The sequence below is a fragment of the Panthera tigris genome, chromosome B3, assembly GCF_018350195.1.
Source record: "Panthera tigris isolate Pti1 chromosome B3, P.tigris_Pti1_mat1.1, whole genome shotgun sequence".
In the NCBI taxonomy this organism is placed as follows: domain Eukaryota; kingdom Metazoa; phylum Chordata; class Mammalia; order Carnivora; family Felidae; genus Panthera; species Panthera tigris.
The window spans coordinates 71,586,100-71,612,495 of record NC_056665.1 but is presented as its reverse complement, the minus strand read 5'-3'; the positions used below and the strand labels follow the sequence as shown (position 1 = coordinate 71,612,495).

Genomic DNA, 26,396 nt, shown 5'->3' with positions numbered 1-26,396 from the left:
GTTTCTGAGGGAAACAGTTATGAAGAGGGTGGGGGGAGGGAAATGAGGAAAACTTCGATGTTCCAAATTGGGAGAAGGTTCCGGGGTCCTTTAGATACGAGGTTGTTGAGACCCGGGGTTTGATCCTGACCAGTTCTCCTACTCTGGGTCACCTCCTCCCTCTTGGCCCCTCCTTCTTTCCAATAGACCCTGCCAAGTGGGGATGAAAGGGGCATTGATGTTCCTTGGATGGGAGGGGGTTGTGGGTGGTGAGGGGGGTGGGGGGGGTGGTTCCCAGGCAGGAGGGGGGAGGGCAATTTGGGGGTCTTGGGGGGGGCAGCTTGTGCTGGTGTTGCGGTTGGCAGCTCCAGTTCCATTGGCCATTGTTCCCAACTGGCCTGCCGCCCAGCCCCCGAAATGGTAACTCAGGAACCAGGCTGAAGGAAGATGGGGTGAGAACCCTGGTGGGGTGGGGGTGGGGGCGCTGGAAGGGTGCAGGTGGGGAGGAATTCAATCTGGTTTCCTTTTGTCTAAGACAACTTAGGAACCCCTCGGCCACCCAACTATCCCATTCCAGGTGGCCTTCCTCTAGGGGCACAGGGAGGGTGCATCTAGGGTGGGGCTCGGATGGGGCTAGTGAGCAGTCTAAGACCGCAAACCCACCCCAGGCCCCGAAAGCGACACGCAGCAGTCTCTGAGAAAACACCGCCTGGGCACTGAGATACAGCCGGGCCGAGCCTGTCTCACCCTCCTCCTCTGGGCCGGACTAGGAGGGGTTACCGCCGAAGCCACAGGGTCTCTTGGGTTCCAGCCCGGGACACAGCGTCCTCCCCAAGCCCCTACTCCACCCCCGCAGAGTTAACTCCGCCCCCACGCCTGTTTACCCTAGAGTCAGAGCCCCTGGGGGTCCCTGGCCCCTCCTCCGTCCCCCCTTGGGGCCTTGACCCGGGAGTCCCCGTTGGCCATCCTCGCCCCCCCTCCTGCGATCTCCCTCTATTTATAGCGGCCCCCCGCATTCCCCGCCCCCCCTCCCTGCCTTGTTTTCCAACTTCTCAGCAGCCGAGAGCTGGCGTCGGGACGCAGCACAGAGAGGAGGTACCAGGACCCTGGGCACCCCGAAGTTGAAACTCCTGCGCCCTCGACGACCCCCACCCCCACCCGTCGGTGCTAGCACACCTGCCCCTCCCAGCGGGCGAGACCCTCGCCTCCTCCGCGGCGATCCCCGCCCACCTCCTCCTTCCTTAACCTAGCTCTGTTTACGGGCAAGCGGAGTCGAAATCGTGGGGTGTCAGCACCCTGGGTTCGTCTCCCCCCTACCCGTCCTCATACTGGGTCTGGGGGCGAAGGAAGGAACCACAGTGCGATAGGCAGATCCAGGTCACGGGTGGGGGCGGTGTGGAGGGCAGGCGTGAGGATCCCCTGCAGGACTAAGGGATCCCCGCACACCCCACAACCGCTCGGTTGCTGGGGGATGTCGTGGGGAGCGCGAGCAGAACGCGGAAGCACCCAGCAGTTTGCTTCCCTTAGGGTACCCCTCGGGTCCCCAGCCCAGCCCCTCCCTGAGCGGCAGACAGCCTGGGGCGGGATAAAGGGGGGGCGTGTTTACTGGGGGTCTGGGGCGGATCTGCAGGGAGCTGTCGGCCCGTGGGCGGGCTGGGGCGGGCCGGGGGCGGGTCTGTGGGGAGCCCGAGCCGGGCGGGCCGGAGAGTCAAAGGCAAGTGAAGGTGGAAGCGGCCGCGGCGGCAGCAGGTAGGGGGAGGGGCGGGCGAGGGGCCGCAGGGCCTGGATGGCGCCAGTCGGGCCGGTGGGCGGTTTGATCCCTATCCCTCGGAGCCAACCGCTCGGGGGAAGGGGCCCGCAAGGAGGGGGCGCTGCGCTGCGGCGCACAAAGGCGGAGGCTCCGCGAGCGGCAGGGCGTGTTTGGGGCGTGCGCGAGGTTGTGTCCAGGGTCCCGGGCGCTCCGCGCCGGCCGCGCTAGGGTGTCGATCCCCACGCGGACGAGCAGCGTAGGTGCGGACGGGTGCAGGTCCGGGTCAGTCCCATCCTTCCTACCCATCCCTTCCCAGCTGGCGCTCGGCCCTTGCGGGTCGTCGGGGCGGGAGGGGCGGGGGGGGGGTGCTGGGAGGAGACTGTGGGGCCGCCCTCCCTTCCCTTCTCCGCTCGGGGCACCCACACCGAGACTGGGTGGAGGAGAGACTCGAAGGCACGAGGCTTCTTGAATTTCATTTTTAAACGTTTAAATGCGAAACAGTCATGCTCAGCTATCCTCATCTCACTTGAGAGCTGTCAAAAACCTTGAGGATCCCCTAGTTCCCCCTTGTAGTTTGCAAATAGGAAATTGAAGCCAAGAGAAGTAACTGAGTGGGCCAAGGTCACACCCTCAGCGACAGAGCCGGGACTAGAATCCAGAGGTTCCGACACAAGCCACGCTCTTTCCTCCACATCAGCACTTCCTTCTCTCCTCCCCCAGCCTGGGCTGATACCTGCTCTCCGTGTTGCCCCGCAGGCCCCTCCAGCCTGTATTGATTCTAGCTGAAGCCTAGAGAAGACATGTTCATTGGACTCAGGGGTACAGATTAGGGAGGGTTAGTGACCTGGGGAGGGTGGGTGACCCAGGTAGTCTAGATCTTGGCTGAGGCTTTCTGTCCCTAAAAGACCCAGCGTCTGTCTCCCGTGTCATTCACCTCATTGCCTTGTTTTCTCAGACCCCTGAGCCAGGAGGGGAGAGAACCCTGACCCCTGACCCCACTGCATCCAGCCAATAGGAGCCCAGTAAGTGACCCCACCCCCAGGCTGCACAGGTGTTCTGCTCCTCACCAGCCCCACTAATGTTGAATGTATGCTAATTTATTCACAATGGGGAGGGAGGGAGAGTCTTGGAAGGAAGGGAAACATTGAGTCAGTTGGATACAGGTGTCCCTTGTTCTTCTTTTCTTTCTTTCCCTCTCACCCTCTTGGTCTTGGTACTTGGGTCATTTTTAACCCCTTTCCCTTTGAGCTGCTGACCTTGAGGTTTAGTTGAAGGTCACAGTTAATTATGAACTCTCACTACTCTGTTCCTTAGTATCATTGGCATACCCAGTCACTGAGCCATGAGGTTCATCCCTATCTAACTCTGGGAGTGTGGGGTGGCCCCTAAATATAGCACGGGAAACCGGAGCTACACTCCTGCCCCACCCTGGTATTTCTGTGCATGACAGGAGAGGGGGGTCTGGAGGTGTGGGTGTTGAGGGGTAGCCAGAGGGATGGCCAGTCTGAAGAGAAGTGGTATCCTGAGTCCTCTGCCATTAGCCTGCCTTTCCAGCGGCCTGGACATGGAGCTGGGGGCGAGAAAGGCTTGATGTGTGCTCCCTCTCCTAGGGCCCTCTGCACCCTACACTGTCCTGGGCTGAGAGAGGGAGCCAGGTGTATGAGATGTGCAGGGGTGGAGGCAACCTCCCCAGTTTTGGTGTTTCTTCATCCTACCAGGCCACCATGGCGGAGCTGCAGGAGGTGCAGATCACAGAGGAGAAGCCGCTGTTGCCAGGGCAGACGCCCGAGGTGGCCAAGGTCAATAGAGACCCTCCGACTCCCAGACCCGAAGTCCAGGCCTGCGGGCATCCCCCTCACCTCCTGCCTTCCCAAATCCATGATCTCTTTCTAACCCACACCCCTGTTTTCTCCACCTGTACCCATGTCTCTCCCCCATACACCACAATGGGAGTCAGGCCTTTGTCCTGTCACTGCACTAACCTTCATCCTCTCCATGTCTCTTTTTGTCATCTCTTTCTGTCTTTCGTCTCGGTTGGTCTCTTTGCCTTTCTTTATCTGTGCCTGTCTCTCCATCTATGACTCTACATGGCTGTGTGTGTCTGCGTGTGTCTGTCTGTGTGTGTCTCTCCAGGAGGCTGAGTTAGCTGCCGGAATCCTCCTGGACCAGGGACAGGTAACAGCTTGGGAGTAGTCCCAGGGTGGGAGGAGGGGTTCTCCTGTCTCCCAGTAGGGAGAGGACTGCTACCTGGCTCTTTCTCCCCTCTCTGCTCCCTTTCCTTCCATTCCAGTCCTTTCCCTTTCCCATCTCTCCCTTTCCTTCCTTTTTCCTCCTCCTCAGAGTTCCTTGGTGCTCTCCCAAATTTTAGGATTCTTTTCCACCCTCTGAATCATCTTCCACTGTTTTATTTACCTGAACCAAAGTCTTGCTGATCCTATTTCTAAATCTTTGTTCCTGTCTCCTCGCTTTGCCCCTCCCATACCTCAACTCCCCGACTTTTGACTTTGACTTTTGTGGGTGTCCTTCTCTTGCCTCTTTTTCCTCTCAGCCTGACTCCTCCTGATGGTGACCTGTTTTTCTGCAGACTCACTCTGTGGAGACACCTTATGGCTCTGTCACTTTTACTGTCTATGGCACCCCCAAACCCAAACGCCCAGCGATACTCACCTACCATGATGTGGGACTCAATTGTAAGGACCTCACCTTCCCCTCCCACTCCTTTCTGGGAAGAGGCTGGTGGGAAGGGTAAAACCCTAAGGGATGGGGAAGGGTCAGCACCCATGTGGCATGTCAAGGGGAGGTTCTGTCCTCTGACTATGGCATAAAAGAAAGAGGGCGGGTTCTGACTTCGGGTTGCTTTTCCCTGGCTGATTCTACCATCGGGGTGATGGGGATTCTCTTTAGATAAATCTTGCTTCCAGCCACTGTTTCAATTCGGAGATATGCAGGAAATCATTCAGAACTTCGTGCGAGTTCATGTGGATGCCCCTGGAATGGAAGAGGGGGCTCCTGTGTTCCCTTTGGGGTGAGAATTAGCTACCTCCCTCCTCACTGGGCTGTGAGGCACAGGGGGTGTGGGGAAGAGTGGACTCGGGAGGAGGAAACAGTGGAGATTCCGGGAAAGGATAGATAGGACACCCTGAGGTGCGGGGCAGCGGGGACAGGTTGGTATTTTCCTTAACATTCTTCTTTTCCCCAGATATCAGTACCCATCTCTGGACCAGCTGGCGGATATGATCCCTTGCATCCTGCAGTACTTAAAGTGAGAAGCCTGGGTACCCCTCCAAACCGTAGTTCTCTGTCTGGCATAATGGGGCCCTTAGAACTCCTGTGTCCACCAGGGTTCCTAGACGGGTTGTGGTCTCTATCCTAGATATATCCTTCCTCCTCCATGCCTCCACCTGACTGTTGAGAGGAAGGGGTAGGTTTGGAAATGGACTTGAATCAGCTGAGTAGCCCTAATGGATAGAGGCAGGAAAGGGAGGGATTATGTGTGGCCCTGCCTTAGGCTGAGGAGGGGCTTCTCTGATTCAGAAGGTCGGAGGAAGTGGAGGGGTGACATAATCTCAAGGAGCCAGATGGACTTGTCTTTCCCTCCTACTTCCCCTCCTCCACACACACACACCTGTGATCTGGAGCCCTCACCCCTGAGTATGAGGGAGAGAGGGAGAAGGAAGGGAAAGACAGGTGAGCCTCTGTGGTATGTATGCTGAGTGTGGAGGACTCCCGGCTTGGCTTTTCCTGGGCACCCGGGCCATGGGCAGCTCCGGTTTGCCTTGTTGGCTCTGTTTCCCCCATTGTCCCTGTTGTTCACTGAAGTTTTTTTTTTTTTAACATCTTGCTTCAAGTTCCCTTCTTCCCGGTTTCTCACGAGGAACCAGGAACTAAAACAGAACAAGTTGAACTAGCTCTTGAGAATTGAGAATGGACACAGAGCTATGTAGGAAAACAAGCGTCTGGTTGTTTGGGGGATGGGTGTTTCTTTTCAAGACCCTGGCTTCCCAAGAGAGCTGAAGATAGACTTCAGGGACCTACACTGATTACCAGTGTCAATTGTTAGCTCCCTGGCGCCTTCCCTTTTAGCACCCCTCAAGGGAAGATGGTGTTCTGTCCTTTGTGCATGTGGCCTTGGGAGAGAGGGTGAGGAGTTTGAAAAGCCAAAGTTTTGGACACCAGGGCCCATTAGACATGCATTTCTCTTTCACAGTTTTTCCACAATAATTGGAGTTGGTGTTGGAGCTGGGGCCTACATCCTGTCACGATATGCTGTAAGAAATAAAAACAAAAACAAAAACACAAAAGCAACCCAGACAAGGTTTAAGGCCCATGGCAGACTGATTAGGAGAGTGTGGTTTAATAGTGTGTGTTTGTGGGGAGGGGGTGGGGGGCAGGCCCCATGGGACCCTAAGACTGGCCGGAGCTCAGTGGGAAGGGATAAGGCCCTGCCCAGCCTCTGATTCCCTATCCTCCTGCTACTCCTCAGCTTACTCACCCGGATACAGTCGAAGGTCTTGTCCTCATCAACATTGATCCCAATGCCAAGGGCTGGATGGATTGGGCAGCCCACAAGGTTTGGAGGAGCCTGTGTGTTGATGTCTGGGGGGGCGGGGCTTGTGTAGGTCCAGTTAGGCTCTACTAGCATAACTGCTTGGCCTGTGAATGTCAAGAAAGGGGAGTGGAGCAGGGAAGATGTGTGTGTCACTTCGTAGCCTGGGTTTCTTCTCCTCGTGGTATCCTGAGCTTGCTCACCTGCCCTTTTTCCTCATAGCTAACAGGCCTCACCTCTTCCATTCCGGAGATGATCCTTGGACATCTCTTCAGCCAAGTAAGTGGTTGTGGAAGCTGGAGGAAGTAGAGGGGACCTTAGGGTCTTGAATGCTTGGGGTGACTCCCTTAACTGGGACGGGATCTGGGGAGGGAGGAAAGCTTGGCTCTTCTCATCCAGTAACTGTTGACTTCTTTTCTCAATCCTGATTTTTTTTCCTCTTCATTCCTTCAGGAGGAGTTGTCTGGAAATTCTGAGTTGATACAAAAGTACAGAAATATCATTACACATGCACCCAATCTGGAGAACATTGAACTGTACTGGAATAGCTACAACAAGTGAGTGGGTGGTGTGTGTGCGCACACGTGAAGCAAATGTAGAAGCAGCAGCTGGGGGTCGTGGGGAGGTGCAGAGAAGGAGAGCGAAGTCTGGGACGTACACAGTGCGAGGAGGGCAGGATTTGGTGTGCAGCTGGGGCAGCTGCGGGCCAGACCCCGTGGAATGAATTATATGGAGCCGTTCCCCTTTCTCCTGTTTACCTCCCTTGGATTTTTGGATTCCCAGAAGTGAGATAGATGGTCTCTTGTCCATATGCCCTTCCTCCCCCTTCACTGACCTCTGGCCAGAGACCTGGGGCACAAATGACCATAGGGATTGTGTTTGAGGCCTGCCTGCCACCTTGCCCTTTGGTTCCCACTTTTTTTTTTTAACTTTATTTATTTTGAGAGAGAGAAAGAGAGCGAGAGCAAGAGAGAATCCCAAGCAGGCTCTGCGCTGTCAGTGCAGAGCCTAACGTGGGGCTTGAACTCATCAACTGTGACCTGGGCTAAAGTCAAGAGTCAGATGCTTAACCAACTGAGCAACCCAGATGCCCTTGTTTCTCACTTTTAATTATTAATATTTGACTGTAATTTCTGGGAGGAAGAGAGCTTCCTCAGGGAGGAGATGGCTTCCATCCGGATAGACAGCATTGTCTGCCTAACATTCCTCCTCCTCTTTGAACCCCTCTCTAGCCGCCGAGACCTGAACCTTGAGCGTGGAGGTGCTGTCACCCTCAAGTAAGACGTTAAGAGATAAAGCTTTGCCTCTCTCTCTGGATCTTCCCTAGGTGCTTATATTCTTTAGAAGGAGAGTCTTTTAACAGGGAGTTTTCTCATTATCTCCCACCCTGTCCTATGAAGCAAATCTCACTGTCTAGGTCCATCCCCCTTTGAATTGTCTTGGTAGGGTCAGAAGACCGTCTCCTCTTTGGAGTCAAACATTGTCTAACTGCTCTTCTGGGAAAAGGCAGGTGACAGAGCACCAGGGCCTTACCCTCTTCTCCCGACACTATGCCTCTAGGTGCCCTGTGATGCTGGTGGTAGGAGACCAAGCACCCCATGAAGATGCAGTGGTCAGTAGGGAATTTTGGGGTGGGTGAGGGAGGGTTGGAGATCCAGGGTGGTTGTTAGAGGGTATCTTGCCAAGAGGCCAGCTCTGGAACAGGGAGAGTGACTGTGGGGCATAAGAGGTTGATTCCTGGTAAGAAGGAAATGGGTACGAGGCTAATGGGAAAGAAACTGGGATCTGGGTCCTTGGGTCCCTTCGAAGGGAGGGGCCACAGGGAGTATGACCTCATTCATTCAGCCTCCTGCTTACTCCAGGTGGAATGTAACTCAAAGCTGGACCCCACCCAGACCTCTTTTCTCAAGGTCAGTAACCCTACTCCATACCCTGCCTGACTCCTGGCCCCCTGTGCAGAGCCATAGATCCTCTCTAGATTCAGCTTCTAGGCCTTCCAGGTCCTGCATGGGAGCAAGTGGGGCAGATAAAGAAAGCAAACCCTGAGGGCCTGGAGTGGGGAGGCTAAGGAAAAGAGAACCTTTTCTATCTCTTGGCATGGCTCCGTTTATTTATGTCTTCTGGATGGTTGTCTCTGTCTCCTGCACAGATGGCTGACTCTGGAGGCCAGCCCCAGCTGACTCAGGTGAGTACCCCTGCCGTCCATGGGATGGGATATTAGTGGCTCTGAACCATACACTTTGTTGCTCATCCATTTGCCACTCATTCCACACCTAACCTGCCATGGCTTGGGGTTCCAGCTTGGCTTCTTTTTCTTTTTTAATGTTTATTTATTTATTTTGAGAGAGAGAGAGCTAGAGAGCAAGAGAGCAAGATCGTGAGCAGCAGAGGGGCAGTGAGAGAGGGAGAGAGAGAGAATCCCAAGCACTAACAGTGTGGAGCCTGGCGTGGGGCTCGATCTCACGACCCTGGGATTATGACCTGAGCTGAAATCAAGTCAGATGCTCAGTTGAGTCACCCAGGCAACCCTCCATCTCAGCTTCTAACCTCACCTCACTGTCCCCCTCTCCTCTTCTTACTTCCACAGCCAGGCAAGCTGACCGAGGCCTTCAAGTACTTCCTGCAAGGCATGGGCTACAGTGAGTATGGGAGTCAGAAGCTATCATGAGAACAGTGATTGCTGCACAGGAGCGGGGAAGGGATGGGCACTGGGGGGGGAGGGGGGGTGGGAGGGGGTGGGGGGAGGGAACCATTTCAGGCTAGTTCTGGAAGTTATCACCGTCTGCCAAATCATTGACCTCCCGCTCCAGCCCCATTTGTGACTCTCGGCTCACCCAAGCACCCCACTCTTGAGTTGCCAGCCTCTCTGTCTCACCTCCTTTATGCCTACCTGCTCATCCTTCTGTCTCCACAGTGGCCTCATCCTGCATGACTCGCCTGTCACGATCGCGCACAGCCTCCCTGACCAGTGCAGCATCCATTGACGGCAACCGGTCCCGCTCTCGCACCCTGTCCCAGAGCAGCGAGTCTGGAACTCTCCCTTCAGGGCCTCCAGGGCATACCATGGAGGTCTCCTGTTGAGTGACCTTTGTCGCCCTGGTGTAGGACCCAGGCCTCACCTCCCCCAGCACTAACCTGGGAGGTGCATAGGGCACTGGGCCAGAGTAAGGGAAGATGGGCAGATCATGTGGGGAGATGACCTTGATCTTTGATTGCTACCCTAACCTTGACCTCTAACCTGTGATTCCCCTCAGCTCCTGGGAGAGATGTCCCAATATCTCTTAGGGACCCAGACCCCTAAAGTATCCCTCTCCCTCATTGTGGTGTTAAGGTGATGAGGGCACGTACCCCTCTCCCTAATCTAGGTGTCTGTTGATAAGGGACAAGAGGTTGTTGTAGTTGCCCATGTGCCTCCACCAGACTCTCCCTACTTATCCCATTGCAAGGGTGGGGGACTTGGGGCCAGGACTCCATTCACCAAATCTGATAGGGCTTCTCATGAACCCTTCAGATCTCTGACGGGTATGGACCTAACTGAATGTGTGTCAGGGGCGGCTTGCTGGTGGGTTAATGGTCCTCAGGATGGTATAGAAACACCCAGTGTGTGAAATGGAAGTTGGAATGGGAGGTGGTGGGCAATGAGCAAGTATGAGGGAAGGATCGGAGCTGGGGCAATAGGAAGGGGCCTGGGGCCATTGGCTGCACTAACTTTGGTAGCTGTCTAGACAGTGTGTGTCTAGAGTGGGAGGGGGAGGGAGCTAAGCTGGGGCAGGGCTGCTTGGGGCTTGTCATAGGGGTGGGAAGGGCTATCTTGGGGCTCTGACCACACTGTGTTATGTGTGGAGGGTGCCCTCCTGTGTCCCACAATTTCTGCTGTAACAATAAACTGTAGAGGAACTGAGTGCCATTCTTCCTTGTCTGAGTATGCCCGCATCATGCCCCTGTTCGTGACTTCCCCCTGCCCAACCACATTCTCTTCTCAGATATGGCATGGACACTTCACAGAACGTGACTACATGGTCACTGGCCCCTATTCCAATAGGGTGGTATTGTCCTTGATATTGATAGTATTTTCAAGTTTTGGGAGAGAGGAGCTACGTAGGTTTTATGGGACTTATTATTAGTTAGTTGATGTCACCAACATCATGATCTGAAGCAGGAAGTACAGAATACTGGCTGAAGTGTCCAAGGACATCTTGTGACCACCTTCCTGCAGGATCCTCCCTAGGGGTCACCTAAATTCTATTTTATTTTATTTTACTTTTAACTTTTAAAACTTCATTTTGAGAGAGAGAGAGAACTTGTGCAGGGAAGGGGCAGAGAGACAGGGAGAGAGAGAATCCCAAGCAGGCTCCACACTGTCAGTGTAGAGCCTGATACAGGGCTCAAACTCACAAACCATGAGGCCATGACCTGAGCCAAAATCAAGAATTGGACGCTTGGCCAACTGAGTCACCCAGGTGCCCCTAGATTCCACTTTAGATGGTTCAATAGAATCAGTAGACCAGGCCTCACGCAGTTACTACAGGGGTTGGGTTGGTCATAGTTGACCCCAATCTGAAGACTCCTTCAGGAGAGCAAGAGCACAAAGGATTTCCTCTCAGGAATCCTCCTCCCCCATGAATCCAAGAATTCAGGGAGTTTTAGACTGTGGTTCTCTGAGAAGTTTTTCAACAAGTATGAACAATACTCAGCAAAAGGACTTCAGATATTGTGGCTGTTGCAGGCTGATTCTTGGGCTCTTGGGGCACAAAAAGTAAAAAATGGGAAGGTACTTTACAGTGTTATTGTTAAGAGTGCTGTGGATGGACTATTACAAGGTCACTTGCTGGAGTACTTTCTAGAGTACTCCACACACAATTATGTGCTTTCCTCAATGCAACTGAGCTGAGGACTAATGCAGCTTGCTGTCTGGTGCTGACACACTGACATGGAAGGGAGGCATGGAATATGTTACTGACTCTTGAGCATTTCGTCACTCTCTCAGGACTGAGACTGCTATAAATGCATGAGGCCAGGACTGGAGGGGGCTGGGGTCTCAGGTGACTCGCAGGGTTATAGAGCTAGCTGTTGATGGCAAGTGTGTTGGGTGACCTCATGCCGGGCAGGTAGCAAAGAGTGCTTTAATGCCACCCTAAAGAAATAGCACAATTGGAATCACTGGACTGACTAGCTCCTAGGTAAACAAAACGTGACAGAAAGGCAAAGAACTCCAACCAGCATCAGCCTTGCCTGGCAAAAGGTGCTATTGTGCATTATGGGAAGGAAGGCAGGTCTTCTCACACAGAGAACACCATTAGCAAGGTAATCTTCAGAAGAGGGAGGATACCATGTGTACACGTGTGAATGTGTGTGTATGTATCTGTCACGCAGGTGGTGTGTGACATGGTGGTTACTGTGTGTCCCTCTCCTATAGATGTGTCAGCATGAGAAACCCAAGAGTTAGGAAGAGGGAGAGATGCTCTCTGCTGGGAGCAAGGGAGAGGGGGTTTGCTGTCCTTGTCTGACCTCTTCACTTTGTTGGTCCTAGACATTCCAGGCTAGCCCACGGGGACGCAGTGCCCTCCTGTGGTTGGCATGGTTCTTCCTAACTGCCCCCCCCCTCGGTTTCCCTCCCAAATCTCCCAGTGTTCTTTGTGATTCTATGCAGTAGCTACATAGGGAAGCCATGGTCTGTGGCTCCTGCCTGTTCTGAAGGTCAGAGCTCAGGAGAGGTGAGGTGACTTCACAGAAGGCTGAATCACAAATTCCCTACTTTTTGTCTCTGCTTGAGGCTTAGGACTCCTGTTTCTCTCTTCCTCTCATTCTCAAGGGATGTGTTTCCCTGACTTCAGGGATGGAAGTCCAAGATAGCTAAGAGAGGGTTTACTGGGAAAGAGAATAAAACTAGAAGACTACGGTGATGAGAATCTTGTGGGTCAGCTTGGAAAGTCTGGAACTCATGAAGAGATTTGAAAGAGTGAGTCTCTGAAAGTACACACAAAACTGACCCTGCAGTAGGAGGGAGAGATGGAAACTTCAGAGAAACTCCTTTACAGAGTTAGGGCAATGCCAGAGTGGGAGACGCCACCTTTCTAGAGATTTTGGTACTAAATGGAAAGTGAGAATCAGTTGTCACTGGAGGCCAGGGGTGTGGTCAAGGTAAATGGTGCCCAGAGCAATTACGTTGTTTGCACCGTCTCTCCTTGCCAACATCAGAATTTCCCCCAAACTGGGTAAATAGTAAAGGTAGGATGCATTCTATATTTGACATTCAATACATCTAAAGATAGTAATTCTGAACAAAATTCAAATAAAAAGGAAGTAGTCAGCAACTGGCCTCTTTAAGCATCCCTGCAGACTGGGGCCTGGGGGTGTACCACCTGTCTACACACCCCTTTTGCTTCACCTTTGCAAGTGGCCACGGGCTCCTCCCTCAGGTGCGGGGGCGGGGAACATGAGGGTGCCTGACCAGCTGGTGCACATACACTCACACATAACCAACCCATTCTGATTCTGGCAACCATTCTTTGTACTCTAAAGCCGGGAGAAAGGGACCATTTCCTATGGGCACTGTCTCCTGTGAGGGAGGCAAGACACTGGCAAAGGGGTGAAGTGGAACGGACTGTCTCACAGGAGTTAGCCTGGAGCTCTCTGGTTTTGTTCCTGGGGCATCTTGTTCACAGGTGCCCGTCTTTGGCTGACCTCCCATCCTGCCCCAGGATATTCACTAACCTCCATTCTCTTTGATGCTGTGCCCCATCTCCTCTCCTTTTCTTCACCACTGTCAGCTTACAACTGTAAAAACCCAAGCCTTGGCCTGTATGCAAATGAAAGGTGGGGGAGCTCCCAAGGGTTACTTCAGGGAACCATTTATTGTTGCAAAAGTGGAAAGTTGGTTCTAGGTGGGAGGGCAGTTGGAGGTCTCATTCTTCCGGCTTTTTTTTGTTTTTTCCTGTTTAAATATATAAAAAATACATGTGTGGGGATGGAAAATAAGGGATGGGGAAAGGGCACAGGGGTTCAGGAGACTTGAAAACACTTCCACATAAATTCTTTGGTGACTATTGCAACTAGCTTCTACTCTATCCTTTTTCCCAACCTGCATCTTTCCTCTATTTTTTAAAAACTCTCATGATTCTAAGGTTTTTCGGTTACAACCTGTCTGTCAAGGCTGAATGAAGTGTGTCAAGGTTTACTCCTGAATCTGGCTTCCAGTTGCCAGGACTCAGCTACCTCTGCTCTCCCTCCTTCCCCATGGCTCTCTTACCTGTTCTCACTCCACTCTTCCTCACTGCAAGCTCATTTAAAGTCACCTTCATCTGCTCCTTTATAGCCCTCTCTGACTCCTTGCTGGGGATTCATAGGTTTTGGAAATGATCCGATTGTTCCTTTTTCTGATCCTGATGTTCTCTCTAGGGAGCCATCCTCGAGCTTTATTCCAGCTCTTGACACGATATGGTTCCAGCTAAAGATGGTTCCTGTCCTGGTTAGTAGGTCTTGGGAAAGGAAAGGCAATGGTCGTGGGAAGGAAAGAGAGTGCTGATGGCTGAAAGCACAGGTGGCTGAAAGGGAATGTAAGGGCTCCTGGGCTGGGAGGAGGCAAAACGTGCATGACTCACCCTTGCTTGAGATCTCCCAACCTCTGCTCATTTCCCTCAGATGCTGATAGCATCAGTGACCCAGAAACATATGAGGAGCCCAGGGTCCCATGTCCTCAAGTCTCCTTTCTGTAGTCCTGCAAATCCTTTCCACCTGAAGTAGCTACCGTCCATAAAATTGTGTCCCTCCCAATTCAGCCTTGAAAAGGCCTGGCAAGACCACTCAGGTTGAAAGTAGCAGACAGTCGATGGCATGTTGGATATGAGCCTCCAGATTTATGTGCCTCACAAGACTGATATGCCTGCAATGCACCAACAGGCAATTTTGTCCTTTGGCTTCTTCGCTTTGGGCATGAGCAAAAAGAGACCCTGGCAGTAGATCACAGAGTAGAAGTGGAGTGAGGGTGGGAGGGTGCTCCTCTAGTGTCCTCCTGGTCGGATCCCTGCAAGCTGGTTGTATCCCTTCTCTGAGGCCACAGCTCTTACTGGACGCCCCTTTCTCATTTCTGCTAACTGCTCCCTTCTCTTCAGCCGGGGTAGCAACATTGTTTTTGCTCACCCTCCAGCAGACATTTGCGCCACCAAGCACAGCAGTGTTCTTTCTCAGCCCCAGGGGATTGCACCATCCACTCCTTACTCTGTCCAAACCCTGCCCACACCTTCCTATATACTCCCTTTATTAAACTTGCCTCAATTACCCATGTGCTCTCTGCTTTCTTCTGAGACCCTAACACATAGGATGGGAGGTAAAGGGAAGGAAAGGGAAGGAAGAAGAGAATCTATATAGTTGAGTTTTTCTTAAAATCAGAGAAACATGGGTTGGAAGCCCACCTAGCTATGTGATCAGGTATTTAACTGTTCTGCATGTGTCTCCCTCAACTTACAGCGGGGATAATACCTACTTGGCAGGGTCAGGAAGGTGAGATCATACTTGTGAATGCAGTAGCACAGTGCCTGGCACATAGCAGGTGCTCTGTGTGGAGACTCTATTATTATTACTACATCTGAGGCTCTGTTCTGAGTACATATTACATTACCTAATACTGATGGGAAAACAGAATAGGATGGTATTTCAGGGAAATGGTTTCCTGTATCAGACATTTTTATTTAGTTGTACCTGAACCTTGCCTTCTCACTCATCCCTGGGTGCGTAAGCTGGGCTTCTGAGGAGGTTTGTGTATCATAGTTTGTGGGGAGGGGAATGGGATGGACAGGAGACAACTCTGGCAAGAAGGAAACTCAGGAGACCTTGTCAATGTGAAGGTGACTTGGCTTCTGCAACTGTCAACATCAGAAGGGGCAAAGTGGGGAGAGTGAGTTCACAGGGTACACCTTCTCTCTTCTTTTTTTTAAATGTTTATTTATTAACTTTGAGAGAGAGAGAGACAGAGACAGAGACAGTGAGAGAATGAATGGGAGAGGGGCATAGTGAGAATCCCAAGCAGGCTCTGCGCTGTCAGCCCAGAATCTGATGTGGGGCTCGATTCCACAAACCAGGAGATGAAATCAAGAGTCAGACACTCAACCAACTGAGCCACACAGGCGCCCCTCTTCCTCCTTCTCCACTAAGTCTGCAATACTCCTCCAATTCATGGGTGAAGGGGCTGGGTAACAGGCAGATAATCAGCTCCGTATTTGCCCTTGGTAGTTTTTAAGAGATGTAACACAGTGTAGGGGCTACTTGAACTGAAAGACAGACGGCCTAGTTGGGAGGGGCTGGAGGCAGAGGGGCAGGTAGAGCAGGCAGAAGGAAAGCCACTAAGTTGTGGCAAAGCCAAGTAATCACCCTAGGCATTTATCTGGCGCCTCTCTCTCCCTCTCTAAACACTGCTTCTTAATCCCGCAGCTCAAGGCAGCTAGCTGGATGGAGACAGGGGCTCAAAGGAGAGCAATAGCATCCTCGAGGCCACACAGGGCTCAGTGTGAAAAATAAAAGCCAGATGAAAGGAGGCTCTATTTAGCCTGATCTCAAGAGTCTGTTGGACACACTGTAGTTGACTGATAATAGGTACTGGGAGTGACGTGGGTGTGGTTTCTGTTTTTACACCTCTTCTCTCTAAATGCTGGGAACTCTGGCTCAGTTTCTCAACACCTGTGGGGAAGACAGGAGCAGGTTGTTGGAATTTCAGCAATGCTGCCATGTTTGGAGGGCATGGTCTGCAATTGACAGAATGGCTAGGGGCCCGGATTCCAGAAGAAAATACCCCATCCAGTGTTCATTCACCCTTTCCACTCCCCATTCCACCACTTCCTGTACTGGGCAGCTCCTAGGCAACCTACAGAAATGATGTATAGCATGGCTGAAGGGGAAGGGTAAAATGGACATTTTATTGTTCACAGTAGCATAAATGGGACGGGAGTCAAATCTAGAGTGATTGTGTTTATATCAATTCTCCAATTTATAGGCACTCAACTTAAACATCTTTCTCTCAGTCCTGGATGAGAAATGGGATCTCATGTAGGGAAAAGCTGGGGTCCAGTTCATGTGGACGATGCCTAGTGAATGTCACTTAGTCTCAGTAGAGAAATATCTGAGGGCCAAAGCTGTCTGGGAAGTGTCTCCCAGGGGCAGGAAGGCCATTGTAGATAGGTCCATCAGAAGAATCAGGAATCTCTCAGGCCCACAAAGCAATAATGGCCATGAAGGCAAAACCGGCGGCTACACAGCCCCACTTGGCCAGAGGGGCCTCGGGGCCAGCTAGCTCCCGGGGCAGAATTTCTAGGAAGGTGACATACAGAAAGGTGCCGGCTGCCACACCTTCTAACACAGCCTGGGTTAAGCCACGCCCCCCTTTAGAGTCCCCCTGAGTCACAGCCAGTCCCAGGACCAGGCCCAGGGGGGACATGAGAGCCAGTGACAGGATGGACAGCGTGGCCCATCGTGAGCCAGTGCCTATCTGCACCAGCCGCAGTCCTACACCAAACATTATGAGCCCCTTGTGAGCCAGGACTGCAAGACAGAGCTGCACGGTAGCTGCTACTGTTGGCTGCAGCCCCACAGCCAGACCTTCAAACACTGAGTGGAAGGAGAGGGAGAGCAAGAGGACAAGGGCTCGGAGGGGACCCTTTGAGGGGGAGGGGAGAGGTCCATGGCTGTGGAGTCCAAGGACGTGAGCCCCGTCCCACTCCTCCTGCACTGTGACCCCTTCAGCAGCCCCAGGATAGCACTGCAATGCCAGCGACTCCAAAAGGAAGACAAAGAAGAAGCCCAGGGAGATGATGAGCTCTCCATAGGGATACTCCATCTAGGAACAGAAAGAGGGCTGTGAGGTGGGAAGGGAAGACAAGAAAGTACACTGGGTGGCCATGGGAGTGGGAAACCAAGGAGAATGGGAAATGTGGGGCTGTGCCCAATTAGTAAAATCTGGCTGCCTGTTTGCCCGGCCGGCTCTCACTCTGGCCAGTGGCCTTATTACCATCTGCTTCAAATGCTTCCAGATTGATGTGGCCTATGGTGCAGAAAGAAGGGCAGGGGAATGAAGCCAAGAGCAGGTATGGACAGTGACAACCACCACCCTTGAGGGACTAGGGAACACAAAAGTGATAGGGTTAGAAAAATGGGAAAAGAATGTGAGGCATGTGAAAGGGTCCAGAGAAAGAATGAAAGAGTAAAGCAGAGTTTTTTTAGGGCGTCCACAAACCCAAAGGATTGGGTGGGCTCCTCTTTGGTCTGTGATGTCTGAGCTGAGGAGCAGAGGGGATTTCTGTTTCTCCTCACATACTTCCCTCAAAAGGGTCTGGGTGGGAAAGGAGTTTCGGCTCCTCTCCCGCTCCGGGGAGGGACTGGCGGGAGATACTTACCTGTGCTGAATCGGCACCATCAGAAACACTTCCCTCCCTTCTTGTCCTGTTCTAGGGAGAAAAAAGCAGCAATCAATGGAGGATGGAGCTCAGCTTCCTGTCCTGCCCCTTCAGCTCCACTGCTTTCCTTAAAGTCCAACCTGTTTTCACCATGCCACAGGAGAGCTGTCTTCTTCCCTGTCCCTCCCTGCTGGTCCTCAACTCTGTCACCTTTCTCCCTTCCTCCCTTGGTTCTGCTCATCATTCTGGCCTCCCGGCTCTGCAGCTCAGCATTTCTGCTGCTCACCTGCATCATAAACTTCTGGATCTCTGATTCAATTCCCTCCAGGGCATCAGCAGTCATGTGCATGAACCCCGCTCCCAGGAAAACACCTGCAGAAGTGCAGCCCAGGAGGCTGAGGACCCGGCGGTGACGACCTAAAAATGGGGAAAGTTACAATCTAGTTGGCAGTGAGATAGAAAAGGTGACAAGAGAGAGACAGTGGCACGCAATACCCCAAGCTTGGGGATGATGAGAGAATCAGAGCAAGGCATCAGGACGGGGTGACGGGGTTGTTGTCAGGATTAGGTTATGGGGACATGTGCTGCAGGGCCATACCTGTGGCTGCATCCAGCTGGAACCATTTGAAGCAGATGGGAATAAGGCCGCAGATCAGAGTGAGAACCAGCAGGGCAAACAGGCAGCCAATTTTTACTCCCAGTAGTGGTTCCATCCCTGGGGTGCAGGGTGAGCAGAGGCCTCGGGATGGCAAATGGAGTTACAATCTTCAGAGGAGTGCTGTCTTAGGTGGTCAGAGCTGGAGTAGCTCCTCTCCTGAGTTTCAGGAGGCTGTTGGGATCCTCCTCTTGTCCGGTGTTGCCTCTGCTTGCGCAGCCTTGCATAGCTGACTGGGGCCTTGCCCCAGATTCCCGCCCTCCCCCTACAAGGAGGCCCCTCCCCTGGCTCATGCCTTCCAGAACTTGGAAACCAGAAACTCCAGACTCCCTGCCAGGCACAGCCTGTGCTGTAGGTCCTCTTCTCTTCGCTGCCATGACTAATCCAAATGCTGTGGACAGTCTTAGTTCATGCCTGGGGCTGGTCTAATCCAAAATGGGAGTTTGGGGAGGGCCTTCCCAGCTGTTTTGTACTGGGGACACCTGGTCCTGCCTTATTCAAGACACTTCATCTAAGACTTCCATACCCTCTCCACCCCACCCCACTCCCTGTCTCATGGGTTATGCTGATATCTGAACCCTCCCCTTTCAGAGGGGATTTGGGGCCACTTTCAGGTAAGGAGGTGGGGCTGAGAGGTGGTGCTGCCGCCCACCATTCTGTGGAAACTAGATGAGTGGACTCCCCTTTCCTGTAACCCCAGAAAAATAGCTCTGGACATGATAATGTCTAGTGGGGAAGTTGAGATTTCTAGTATTACAACACTGATGCTGTTCCAGCTTTTGACTGTGCCTATTTTCGGATGTATGCAGATCTTCCTCAATGTACGACGGGGCTACATACTTAAGCCTCCTAAGCTGACAATGCATTTAGTACACCTCAGCTACCAGTCATAGCCTAGCCTACCTAACTGTGCTCAGAACATTTCTATTAGCCCACAGATGGGCAAAATCATCTAACCAAAGTCTATTTTATAACAAAGTGTTGAAATTCCTTATAATTTACCAAATACTGTACTGAGAGCAAAAACCAGAATGGTTCTAAGGGTACCGTTTACCGTCGCTATCGCGTGACTGCCTGGGAGCAGGCAGTTGCCTGCCAGCAACACGAGATGATCATACCACATATCGCTAACCTGAGAGAAGATCCAAATTCAAAATCCAAAGTACAGCTTCTACTGGATGTGCATTGCTTTCATATCATCTTAAAGTTGAAAACTTGAAAATCAAGCCATGGTAAGTAAGTCAGGGATTGTGTGTATCGGGGGAGAGGGGTGAGAATTTTAAGACAAGGAAAGTTGCTCTAGCTCTGAAACAGGAAGGTCTCAGGGAACGCTGAAAAATGAACCAAGCAAACTGAAGGGTCCTGCCTGGATCTGCGGTGGGGGAAGATGGAAAATTCAGTCTTGACGAGGACTGACACTTGAGGAAAATATATCCAGCAAACTGGGGAGCTGATGGACCCTGAGAGAGACACAAGGAAAGGAGGGAGAAAAACACAGAGGTGAGGCAGCTGCTGGCCCCCTGTTCAGGTGGCCACCTAACAACCGTGACATCTGCTGAGCCAGTGCTCAGAGACCTGAGGGCAGCTCTCCCCATTTGTCTGCCTCGGGTGACTTCCCTGGGCAGCCCTGGTCTCTGGCAGGAGGGAACAGTACTCTTACGGGAGAAGGTGAGCTTGAGATCTGTATGGGAAACAGGCACTGAACATCTGAGGATTCTCTTCGTCCCAGGATAGGCCATGACAACTGACCTCTGTACCTTTTAAGAATCACAAGATCCATTTCTACTTTTTGCAAACTTTTTATTATTAAAACCTCAAACGGATACATAGGGCTGCGACCACTCCCATCCTGGATACCAGGTACCTTCACCCTTGGCAGGCCTGTGTAAGCAAATACTTGTTATGCATCCTCGTCAACTTCCAGGGGGATCTTTAGCAGGGGACGGAGGAAGCTCCGACTCTGAAGGTGTGATCACAGGTAAAAGATCTCCCCAAGAGCTGACACGAGCACAGCGATACAAATCCCTATGGAAAAGGGAAGTCAGTGTGGGCTGCAGGGTCTTGCCTCCTCCCCCTAATTCTGGTCACAACCTTTATACCTGCCATGCCGGTGGGCTGTGATCACAGCATGCTGCATATGCCCATCTGGACAGCACAGGTGACAATGCACATGGCGTGGCCGTTTGAGGACAGGCTGAGTGATACGGGGCCAACGATTAGCCTCTTCTGGAGACCCCCGGGCAAGAATTACCATGGAGAACTTTTCCTCTTTTAGATTCTTCTTATTCTAAGATAAGGACATAGAGACTATTTGGAGGAAAAAGAGATGGGAAAAAAACAGCCCCCCCCCCCCCCCCATCCCTGCAGCCTTTTCATAAGCCATGCACATTCAGGCTTGAAAATCTCTAGGCTCTTCTCTGACTTCTCCAACTCTTTCCACCTCTGACTCTTTTTCATGCTGTTCCCCCAGGCTATTTCACCCTGTTGCAACATTCTCAGGATACATACCCAACTGAAGGGGATGGAGTGGTAAGCCTGAGAAAAGCTACAGGCCAGGGGCTTAGAGGCTGTCAACTGGGGACAAGGAAGTTCATGTGGACACTGTGAACACACACAAAAGACATGAGGTAAGACAAACGAACCACAGAGATCATACAACTGAAAAACTCAGAATGATAGAGTCAAGAAGGGCTAGGGATATGGGAGCACAGGAGCAGGAGGCAGGGAGGGCCAGGGGAACAACTAAGAAAGAAACTGGATAGGGACACAAAATAGCACAGGGTGGCTTAGCTTTACCCTCTCACTTTTCCTGGCCATAGCTGAGTTCAGATCTTTGCATGGTGGGAAAGGCAGAAATAATACTCACTGGAGCAAAGACAAAGCCAGGTCGAGGGTCTGAAGGTGACTTCTCTTTGCCCTAAAACCAAAAAAATTAAGCTGGTGAGGGCGTGCCTGGTGGCTCAGTGGGTTAAGTGTCTGACTCTTGATCTCAGCTTAGGTCTTGATCTCAGGGTTGTGAGTTCAAGCCCCGTGTTGGGCTCCATGCTGGGAGTGGAGCCTACCTAAAAAAAATATTAAGTCTGAGGGGTCTATTCTCATAACTCAATCTCTGCACTCAGTAAATTGAGGACTCCTTTAACGTTCAATTCTGGTAATTATTAACTATGTTCCTTGAGTTAAGCTGGCTGCTTCTCTAATACTCCAAACAAAGAACTTTCTCTTTGTAGCAGGAGAAAGGCAGGAACTTGGCACATAGTGTGGTGCTCTCCCTTGTCAGCAACCTCCACTCTCAAAAAGAACCCACTCCAGGACGATTAAATTTATGATTATACACTGGATCATACTGTCCCCAAAAGATAAGGTTCTTGGCTTAGTGATGCCCTAGATCAGGGGTTGGCACACTTTTTCTTTTTTAAAAGCCCAGAGAACAGGTAAAATCTGTTTTTGTCCCAACTATTTCAATTCTGCTATTTATAGTGTGAAAGCAGCCACAGACAACACACACACCAATAAGCATGGTTCCTATAAAAACAGGTGGCAGGCTGGATTTGATCCACAGGTCCTAATTTGCTAATCCCTATAACATGTCGTAATGACTTCATATGCCTAATAGCCTGAGAGTCACCCCTACCATTGTACAACAGAGTCTCTTCAGTTTTTAAGGGAGTAGCAATAACTGGTGACAGATTGGGGGTGGTTATGAAAGAAGGAGAATCTTACCTTAAGGACCAGGTCCCTGGCATCCATGAGAAGGGAGTGCCCAGCTTTTGTTCCATTCTCTACCAATACCTGTTCACAAAAAAGGAAAATAAGCACAAGCCCTGAATTACATGAAAACATAAATGTTAGCAGCTCTGTAAGAACATTCACAGATGGGAGAAGGGGGCCCTAAAAGAAAGGGCCTGCCCCATATAAGATGGGGATGAGACCCTAAAAGAGGGATGAAGGGATCTATGCATGAGAAAATAGGTTAAGAATGAACACAAGTTCCAGCGGAGAGAAGGAAATACGTGAAACCAATGAAGCTGCTTTAAACTTAAAGGGAGGGGTGCCTGGGTGGCTCAGTCAGTTAACATCTGACTCTTGATTTCAGTTCAGGTCATGATCTCACAGTTTGGGAGTTCGAGTCCCCTGTTGGGCTCTGCACTGACAATGTACAGCCTGCTTGGGATTCTCTCTCTCCCTCTCTGTCTGCCCCACCCCTGCTCTCTCTCTCTTTCTCTCAAAATGAATAAACTTAAAAAAAACAAAAAACAAAAAAAAAAAAACAACTTGAAGGGAAAAAGCAATTTCAACTCACCAGAAAATGACTTGTCTTGCGCCATAAGGTGTGGATTACCTCAGTGCGGTCAGCCTTGCTGGGCAGTTCACTTAGGGAAAAGGCTGATACCACCACATCGAATTGTACCTGAGAACCAAGATAAGAAACATGAATAGACCTGACATTCCCCCTGGCTCCCCTTCCAAGACTGTAACAAAGTTCTATCCTCTGATATTTCTTCTGTTCTCTTTTATCTTCTATCACTCGGTGCTGGGTAGCAGAGCTGAAGCTACAGTTTTCTGTCTGCTAAATTCCACATTTAACATACTCTAAACGTTGTCACTTGCCTTGGGTGATACAGGTAGAAACTGTCTGAAAAAGACACCTGGAACATAAGGCTCCCCAGATTCTGAGCCACCTATGGAGTAAAACAGAGACGTGGCAACTAGGAGTGTATAGGTATACACTGAAGGGATCTCTCGATAAGAAACATGGTCCTAAGAATAAAGAAAAGCACTAGGTGAGGGTGAGATGCAATAGGGTAAGAAAATATTGGGTCACCTGCCCTGTTAATCTTACCCAAACCATCCACAATCCAGCAAAGGCCTCCACCAGCCTCTGCTTGACCATAACACTGGAAAGAAATCAGACTCATTTTTAACTTTGAGCCCTCCTCTACTCCCCAGTAAAACACTCTTTCTAGTTCTCTGCCTAACTCCTTCAACTTTGAAAAAGTCCTTCCTTATACTTTCTTCTCACCTTTCAGTAGCTTCTCCGCCAAATCCAACATAGCAGCTGAGCTGTCCACACACATATATTCTCGTAGGCTCTGGCCCCAAGTACTGTGAGCAGCCCTAAGATGGCAAAATATAAATGGCCAATTTTCATGATAAAGAGTCATCCCTGTAGGACACCCCTCTGCCACCAACCCCACCCCTGGGAAACAGAGTATTATTTTACAACAGTTGGAAAAACTACCAATGTTATTTTCTTATTTCATTTATAACTCTTTAAAAAGGGGGCAGACACATAAAAACTATTTGTAGGCCAAAAAAAAAAAAAAAAAAAAAAAAAAAAAATCTTGGTGATATGCCCTAGACTAATTCCTTTCCTTTTTTATCTTTCTAAACATGGGTCTTTTTTCACTTGAAGTTTCTTTAAGTTCTGGCCCTAATCCATATACCTTCTTATGCCATACTGAATCTCAGGGAAGAAACATTCTAGTTCCCAACTTTCCTATTCTCCCTCTGGTTTCCCAGTCTCTTGGAATGTTGTACACATGGCTCTCTAGAGCCAGAATTGACAGAGACAGAAAGATACTTACCAAGTGACAGAACCAGTACCTGAACCAAAGTCCAGTAAGGTTTGGGGCTGGAACTCTGGAACTCGAGCCTGGATCTGAAGAAATATACAACACCCCACAGTAGCGTAAGTGGACACTTATTTAGGGCCTTGGTAAATATGAATTAGGGGATCTCGGCAGTGATGAGATGTGAATGTTTTTTGAGATTCAATGTAAATACTTTATAGAAAGGAACCTCCTAAAACAATGATTTTAAACCTTTCTTGGGTCACAAAATCCTTTCAGAGGATAAAGAGAGCCTCTTTAAAAAAAAAAAAAAAAATCACACGCCAAGTCCCAAGAACCCTACCCCGGAAGACTATTTTATGAATAAAGGAACTGATGGTAAAAGGATTCAGGTTGGAAGCTGATGGGCTTTCACCTCACGGAATGCCCTGGAGACTGCTGCGAAGCCACCATCCAGTCTTGCTGCCATATACACCAGGCTCAGTTTCTCATTGTAGCTGTCAAAAAAACAAAAACAAAAACAAAAACAAACCAGAGAGTCATACCGACAGCGAAATAACCTCCATGGCCTCGCTAACCTTTAGATTTTTAGGAAATGAAATCTTTGAAAAGAGCTCTTCCAGTTCAGCACTTTCAGTCCTCAAAGAGAAGAGTCTTGAGCTATGAACCAGGTAGCCTTTTCTAACATGAATTGTATAATTGTACTTCCCCAGTCTCCTTCTAAAGATTTTTTTTCTTCTGTAGCTCTTCTAATCCTCCTTACCTCAGTTCTTGCCAATGGTATGTAGTTTTGCGTAGGGCACGCAGCACCGTTTCACGAAGTTTCTCCTCTGACTGAGATAAATCTGGGGTGAGAACGAGAACTGGGAGTGAGGACCTAGGAAGAACGTGGCTCAGATCCAATAGCTGAATATACTGCCTGTCCATTCCTCTGCAACTCCTGTCGGAGGCAAAACCTCAAAGCTTAAGAGAGAAGCCAAACCTAGAGAAAACTTTCAGGTAAGAATAACAGCAACCGCCATCATCACCACCAGAATGTACCCGATAGTATTTTGCCTCTAACAGCAGTTTATGCAATTCAACCACCCCTATCCCACAAGTTTTGTTCTCTTTTAAAGAGAAGTGTTTGGCGCCTGGCTCAGATGGAGGAACATGTGAATCTAGATCTCAGGGTTGTGAGTTCGAGCCCATGTTGGGTGTAGAGGTCACTAAAAAAAATTAATACACTTAAAAATAAACAAAATAAAGGTAAGCGTCAGGAACAGTGATAGGATAAGGACAATATTTTGTAGATTTTCTTCACTTCTCCAAAATTTAAGATTGTAACATCTCCAATGTTTCTGTAGGTTACAAAGGGGCCTGAAAATCTTAAGTCTCATGATTGTGTTTAGCTCAGTAGTGATTTACCTACTGAGCACCTACTGAACCAGGTACTGTGGGGAAGTGCAGGGATACCTAATGAATACATGGCAGGTCGGTAATATTAAGGAACTCACAATCATGAAAATAACCCGAGGAATAATATTCATTCTCTTATCCCCGAAGAAGGCTTTTGTACTGGACAGGGAGCCATACGGGGATTTTATTTCACTTGAATAAAAACTTAGTCCGAATCCAGTGGATTTAGAGGAAAAAACCCAAAGATCTAGATTTTGACAAAATACCGAAGCACCTCACTGACCTTTACCAAAGCCCCAAGACCAACCTCTGAAACAGTCTATCTTCTAGTGAGGCATCATTGTAACAACTGCTCTGGCCAGAAAGTGAAACAAGAAACCACAGTATCAATTTGAGACAGTAAAATTATTTCTTGCTCTTCATTTCCCACCAATATTTCAATTTGGTCTACTCTTTATTGTCAAGCCCTACCTGGGTTTTCCAAGAATTTTTCCTCAAGGTACACAGCCCGTCTTTGCAACTCCTCCGGCCCTACAGGTAAATGCCGGCTCCAGAGATAATTCGTCAGTGCCCGCACCTGCTTCTCCACATTGGGCATCGCGCTCTCTATGGGCCAAAGATGAAAGGCGACATCACTTGCATGCACACCCGCTTTCCGCTACTTCTCGGGCCTCCCCTTCCCACCGACACTCACGGAGCAGGAGGAGCTGCGCGGCGGCAGCCAGTGCTTGCGGCAGCTCTACGCATGGCAGCTGCAGGATGCCGGGGTGCCGGCGATGGGGCCTCTTCCCCAGAAAATCGGAGCTGTTATCCACCTGAGATACGCCGGGCACAAGGGCGGCGAGCGCCTGCAGGCCGGGAAAAACGTGCTGATTGCGGGGCAGAAAGGAAGCTTATGGCGTTTGCTAAGGGAGGAGCTCCCAAGAGCGCTATTCCTCGGAGCGGAGCTATTTTCGAGATCCAGGGTCTCTCCGAGGGCAGGGAAAGTAGGCACTCACGCGGGACTGGGGAACTTCTCTACGGCCGAGACGCCATCTGCTTGAAGACTGCAGAAGTCTCACTGCCCTCGCGGTCGCCATGGCACCGGAGGCGAGCCGGAAACGGAAATGCTGTTGCC

General features: G+C 50.6%; 3 protein-coding genes across 10 annotated transcripts; 1 reads left to right on the top strand and 2 right to left on the bottom strand.

Annotated features, from left to right (window-relative positions):
- The first annotated feature begins 1,009 nt into the window (after nt 1-1,009).
- On the top strand, nt 1,010-10,176 carry NDRG2 (NDRG family member 2). Of its 5 annotated transcripts, none has more exons than XM_007091348.3 (17): nt 1,010-1,074; nt 2,685-2,751; nt 3,448-3,528; nt 3,863-3,904; nt 4,314-4,419; nt 4,634-4,754; nt 4,929-4,991; nt 5,937-5,997; nt 6,213-6,299; nt 6,498-6,554; nt 6,729-6,832; nt 7,508-7,552; nt 7,836-7,887; nt 8,138-8,185; nt 8,425-8,460; nt 8,863-8,914; nt 9,190-10,176. In XM_007091348.3, the coding sequence occupies exons 3-17, from the start codon at nt 3,454-3,456 to the stop codon at nt 9,354-9,356; spliced, it is 1,116 nt and encodes a 371-aa protein (XP_007091410.1). In that variant the 5' UTR covers nt 1,010-1,074; nt 2,685-2,751; nt 3,448-3,453; the 3' UTR covers nt 9,357-10,176. The 5 variants fall into 5 exon arrangements, with proteins under 5 accessions (XP_007091410.1, XP_042845276.1, XP_042845278.1 ...); XM_042989342.1 differs by lacking the exon at nt 1,010-1,074 and adding an exon at nt 1,643-1,728; XM_042989344.1 differs by lacking the exons at nt 1,010-1,074; nt 3,863-3,904 and adding an exon at nt 1,643-1,728.
- Nucleotides 10,177-15,403: 5,227 nt separating this feature from the next.
- On the bottom strand, nt 15,404-18,583 carry SLC39A2 (solute carrier family 39 member 2). 4 transcript variants are annotated; one of them, XM_015541706.2, is made up of 4 exons: nt 18,255-18,583; nt 17,943-18,073; nt 17,657-17,707; nt 15,404-15,947 (listed from the first exon to the last, which is right to left on the bottom strand). In XM_015541706.2, the coding sequence occupies exons 1-4, from the start codon at nt 18,367-18,369 to the stop codon at nt 15,933-15,935; spliced, it is 312 nt and encodes a 103-aa protein (XP_015397192.1). In that variant the 5' UTR covers nt 18,370-18,583; the 3' UTR covers nt 15,404-15,932. The 4 variants fall into 4 exon arrangements, with proteins under 4 accessions (XP_015397192.1, XP_042843665.1, XP_007091414.1 ...); XM_042987731.1 differs by having other exon boundaries at nt 17,657-17,702; XM_007091352.3 differs by lacking the exon at nt 15,404-15,947 and adding an exon at nt 16,216-17,100.
- A 1,507-nt stretch (nt 18,584-20,090) lies between these two features.
- METTL17 (methyltransferase like 17) lies at nt 20,091-26,396 on the bottom strand. Its single transcript, XM_007091351.3, has 14 exons — nt 26,278-26,396; nt 25,974-26,127; nt 25,751-25,885; nt 24,645-24,726; nt 24,297-24,378; nt 23,897-23,970; nt 23,332-23,426; nt 22,920-22,990; nt 22,612-22,719; nt 22,032-22,100; nt 21,178-21,228; nt 20,820-20,912; nt 20,411-20,598; nt 20,091-20,336 (listed from the first exon to the last, which is right to left on the bottom strand). The coding sequence occupies exons 1-14, from the start codon at nt 26,356-26,358 to the stop codon at nt 20,225-20,227; spliced, it is 1,395 nt and encodes a 464-aa protein (XP_007091413.1). The 5' UTR covers nt 26,359-26,396; the 3' UTR covers nt 20,091-20,224.

Excerpts from the sequence above, each read along its gene's own strand:
- NDRG2 (XM_007091348.3), top strand. The coding sequence starts at position 3,454 with ATGGCGGAGCTGCAGGAGGTGCAGATCACAGAGGAGAAGCCGCTGTTG. Across the intron at positions 3,905-4,313 it reads TCCTCCTGGACCAGGGACAG|ACTCACTCTGTGGAGACACC; the intron begins GTAACAGCTTGG and ends GTTTTTCTGCAG. Across the intron at positions 7,888-8,137 it reads CACCCCATGAAGATGCAGTG|GTGGAATGTAACTCAAAGCT; the intron begins GTCAGTAGGGAA and ends TGCTTACTCCAG.
- SLC39A2 (XM_007091352.3), bottom strand. The coding sequence starts at position 18,369 with ATGGAACCACTACTGGGAGTAAAAATTGGCTGCCTGTTTGCCCTGCTG. Across the intron at positions 18,074-18,254 it reads CCAGCTGGATGCAGCCACAG|GTCGTCACCGCCGGGTCCTC; the intron begins GTATGGCCCTGC and ends CCCCATTTTTAG. Across the intron at positions 17,101-17,656 it reads ATGGTGCCGATTCAGCACAG|ATGGAGTATCCCTATGGAGA; the intron begins GTAAGTATCTCC and ends TTCTGTTCCTAG.
- METTL17 (XM_007091351.3), bottom strand. The coding sequence starts at position 26,358 with ATGGCGACCGCGAGGGCAGTGAGACTTCTGCAGTCTTCAAGCAGATGG. Across the intron at positions 23,427-23,896 it reads GGTACTGGTTCTGTCACTTG|GGCTGCTCACAGTACTTGGG; the intron begins GTAAGTATCTTT and ends TTGCCATCTTAG. Across the intron at positions 22,720-22,919 it reads TTCTACCTGTATCACCCAAG|GTACAATTCGATGTGGTGGT; the intron begins GCAAGTGACAAC and ends CTTGGTTCTCAG.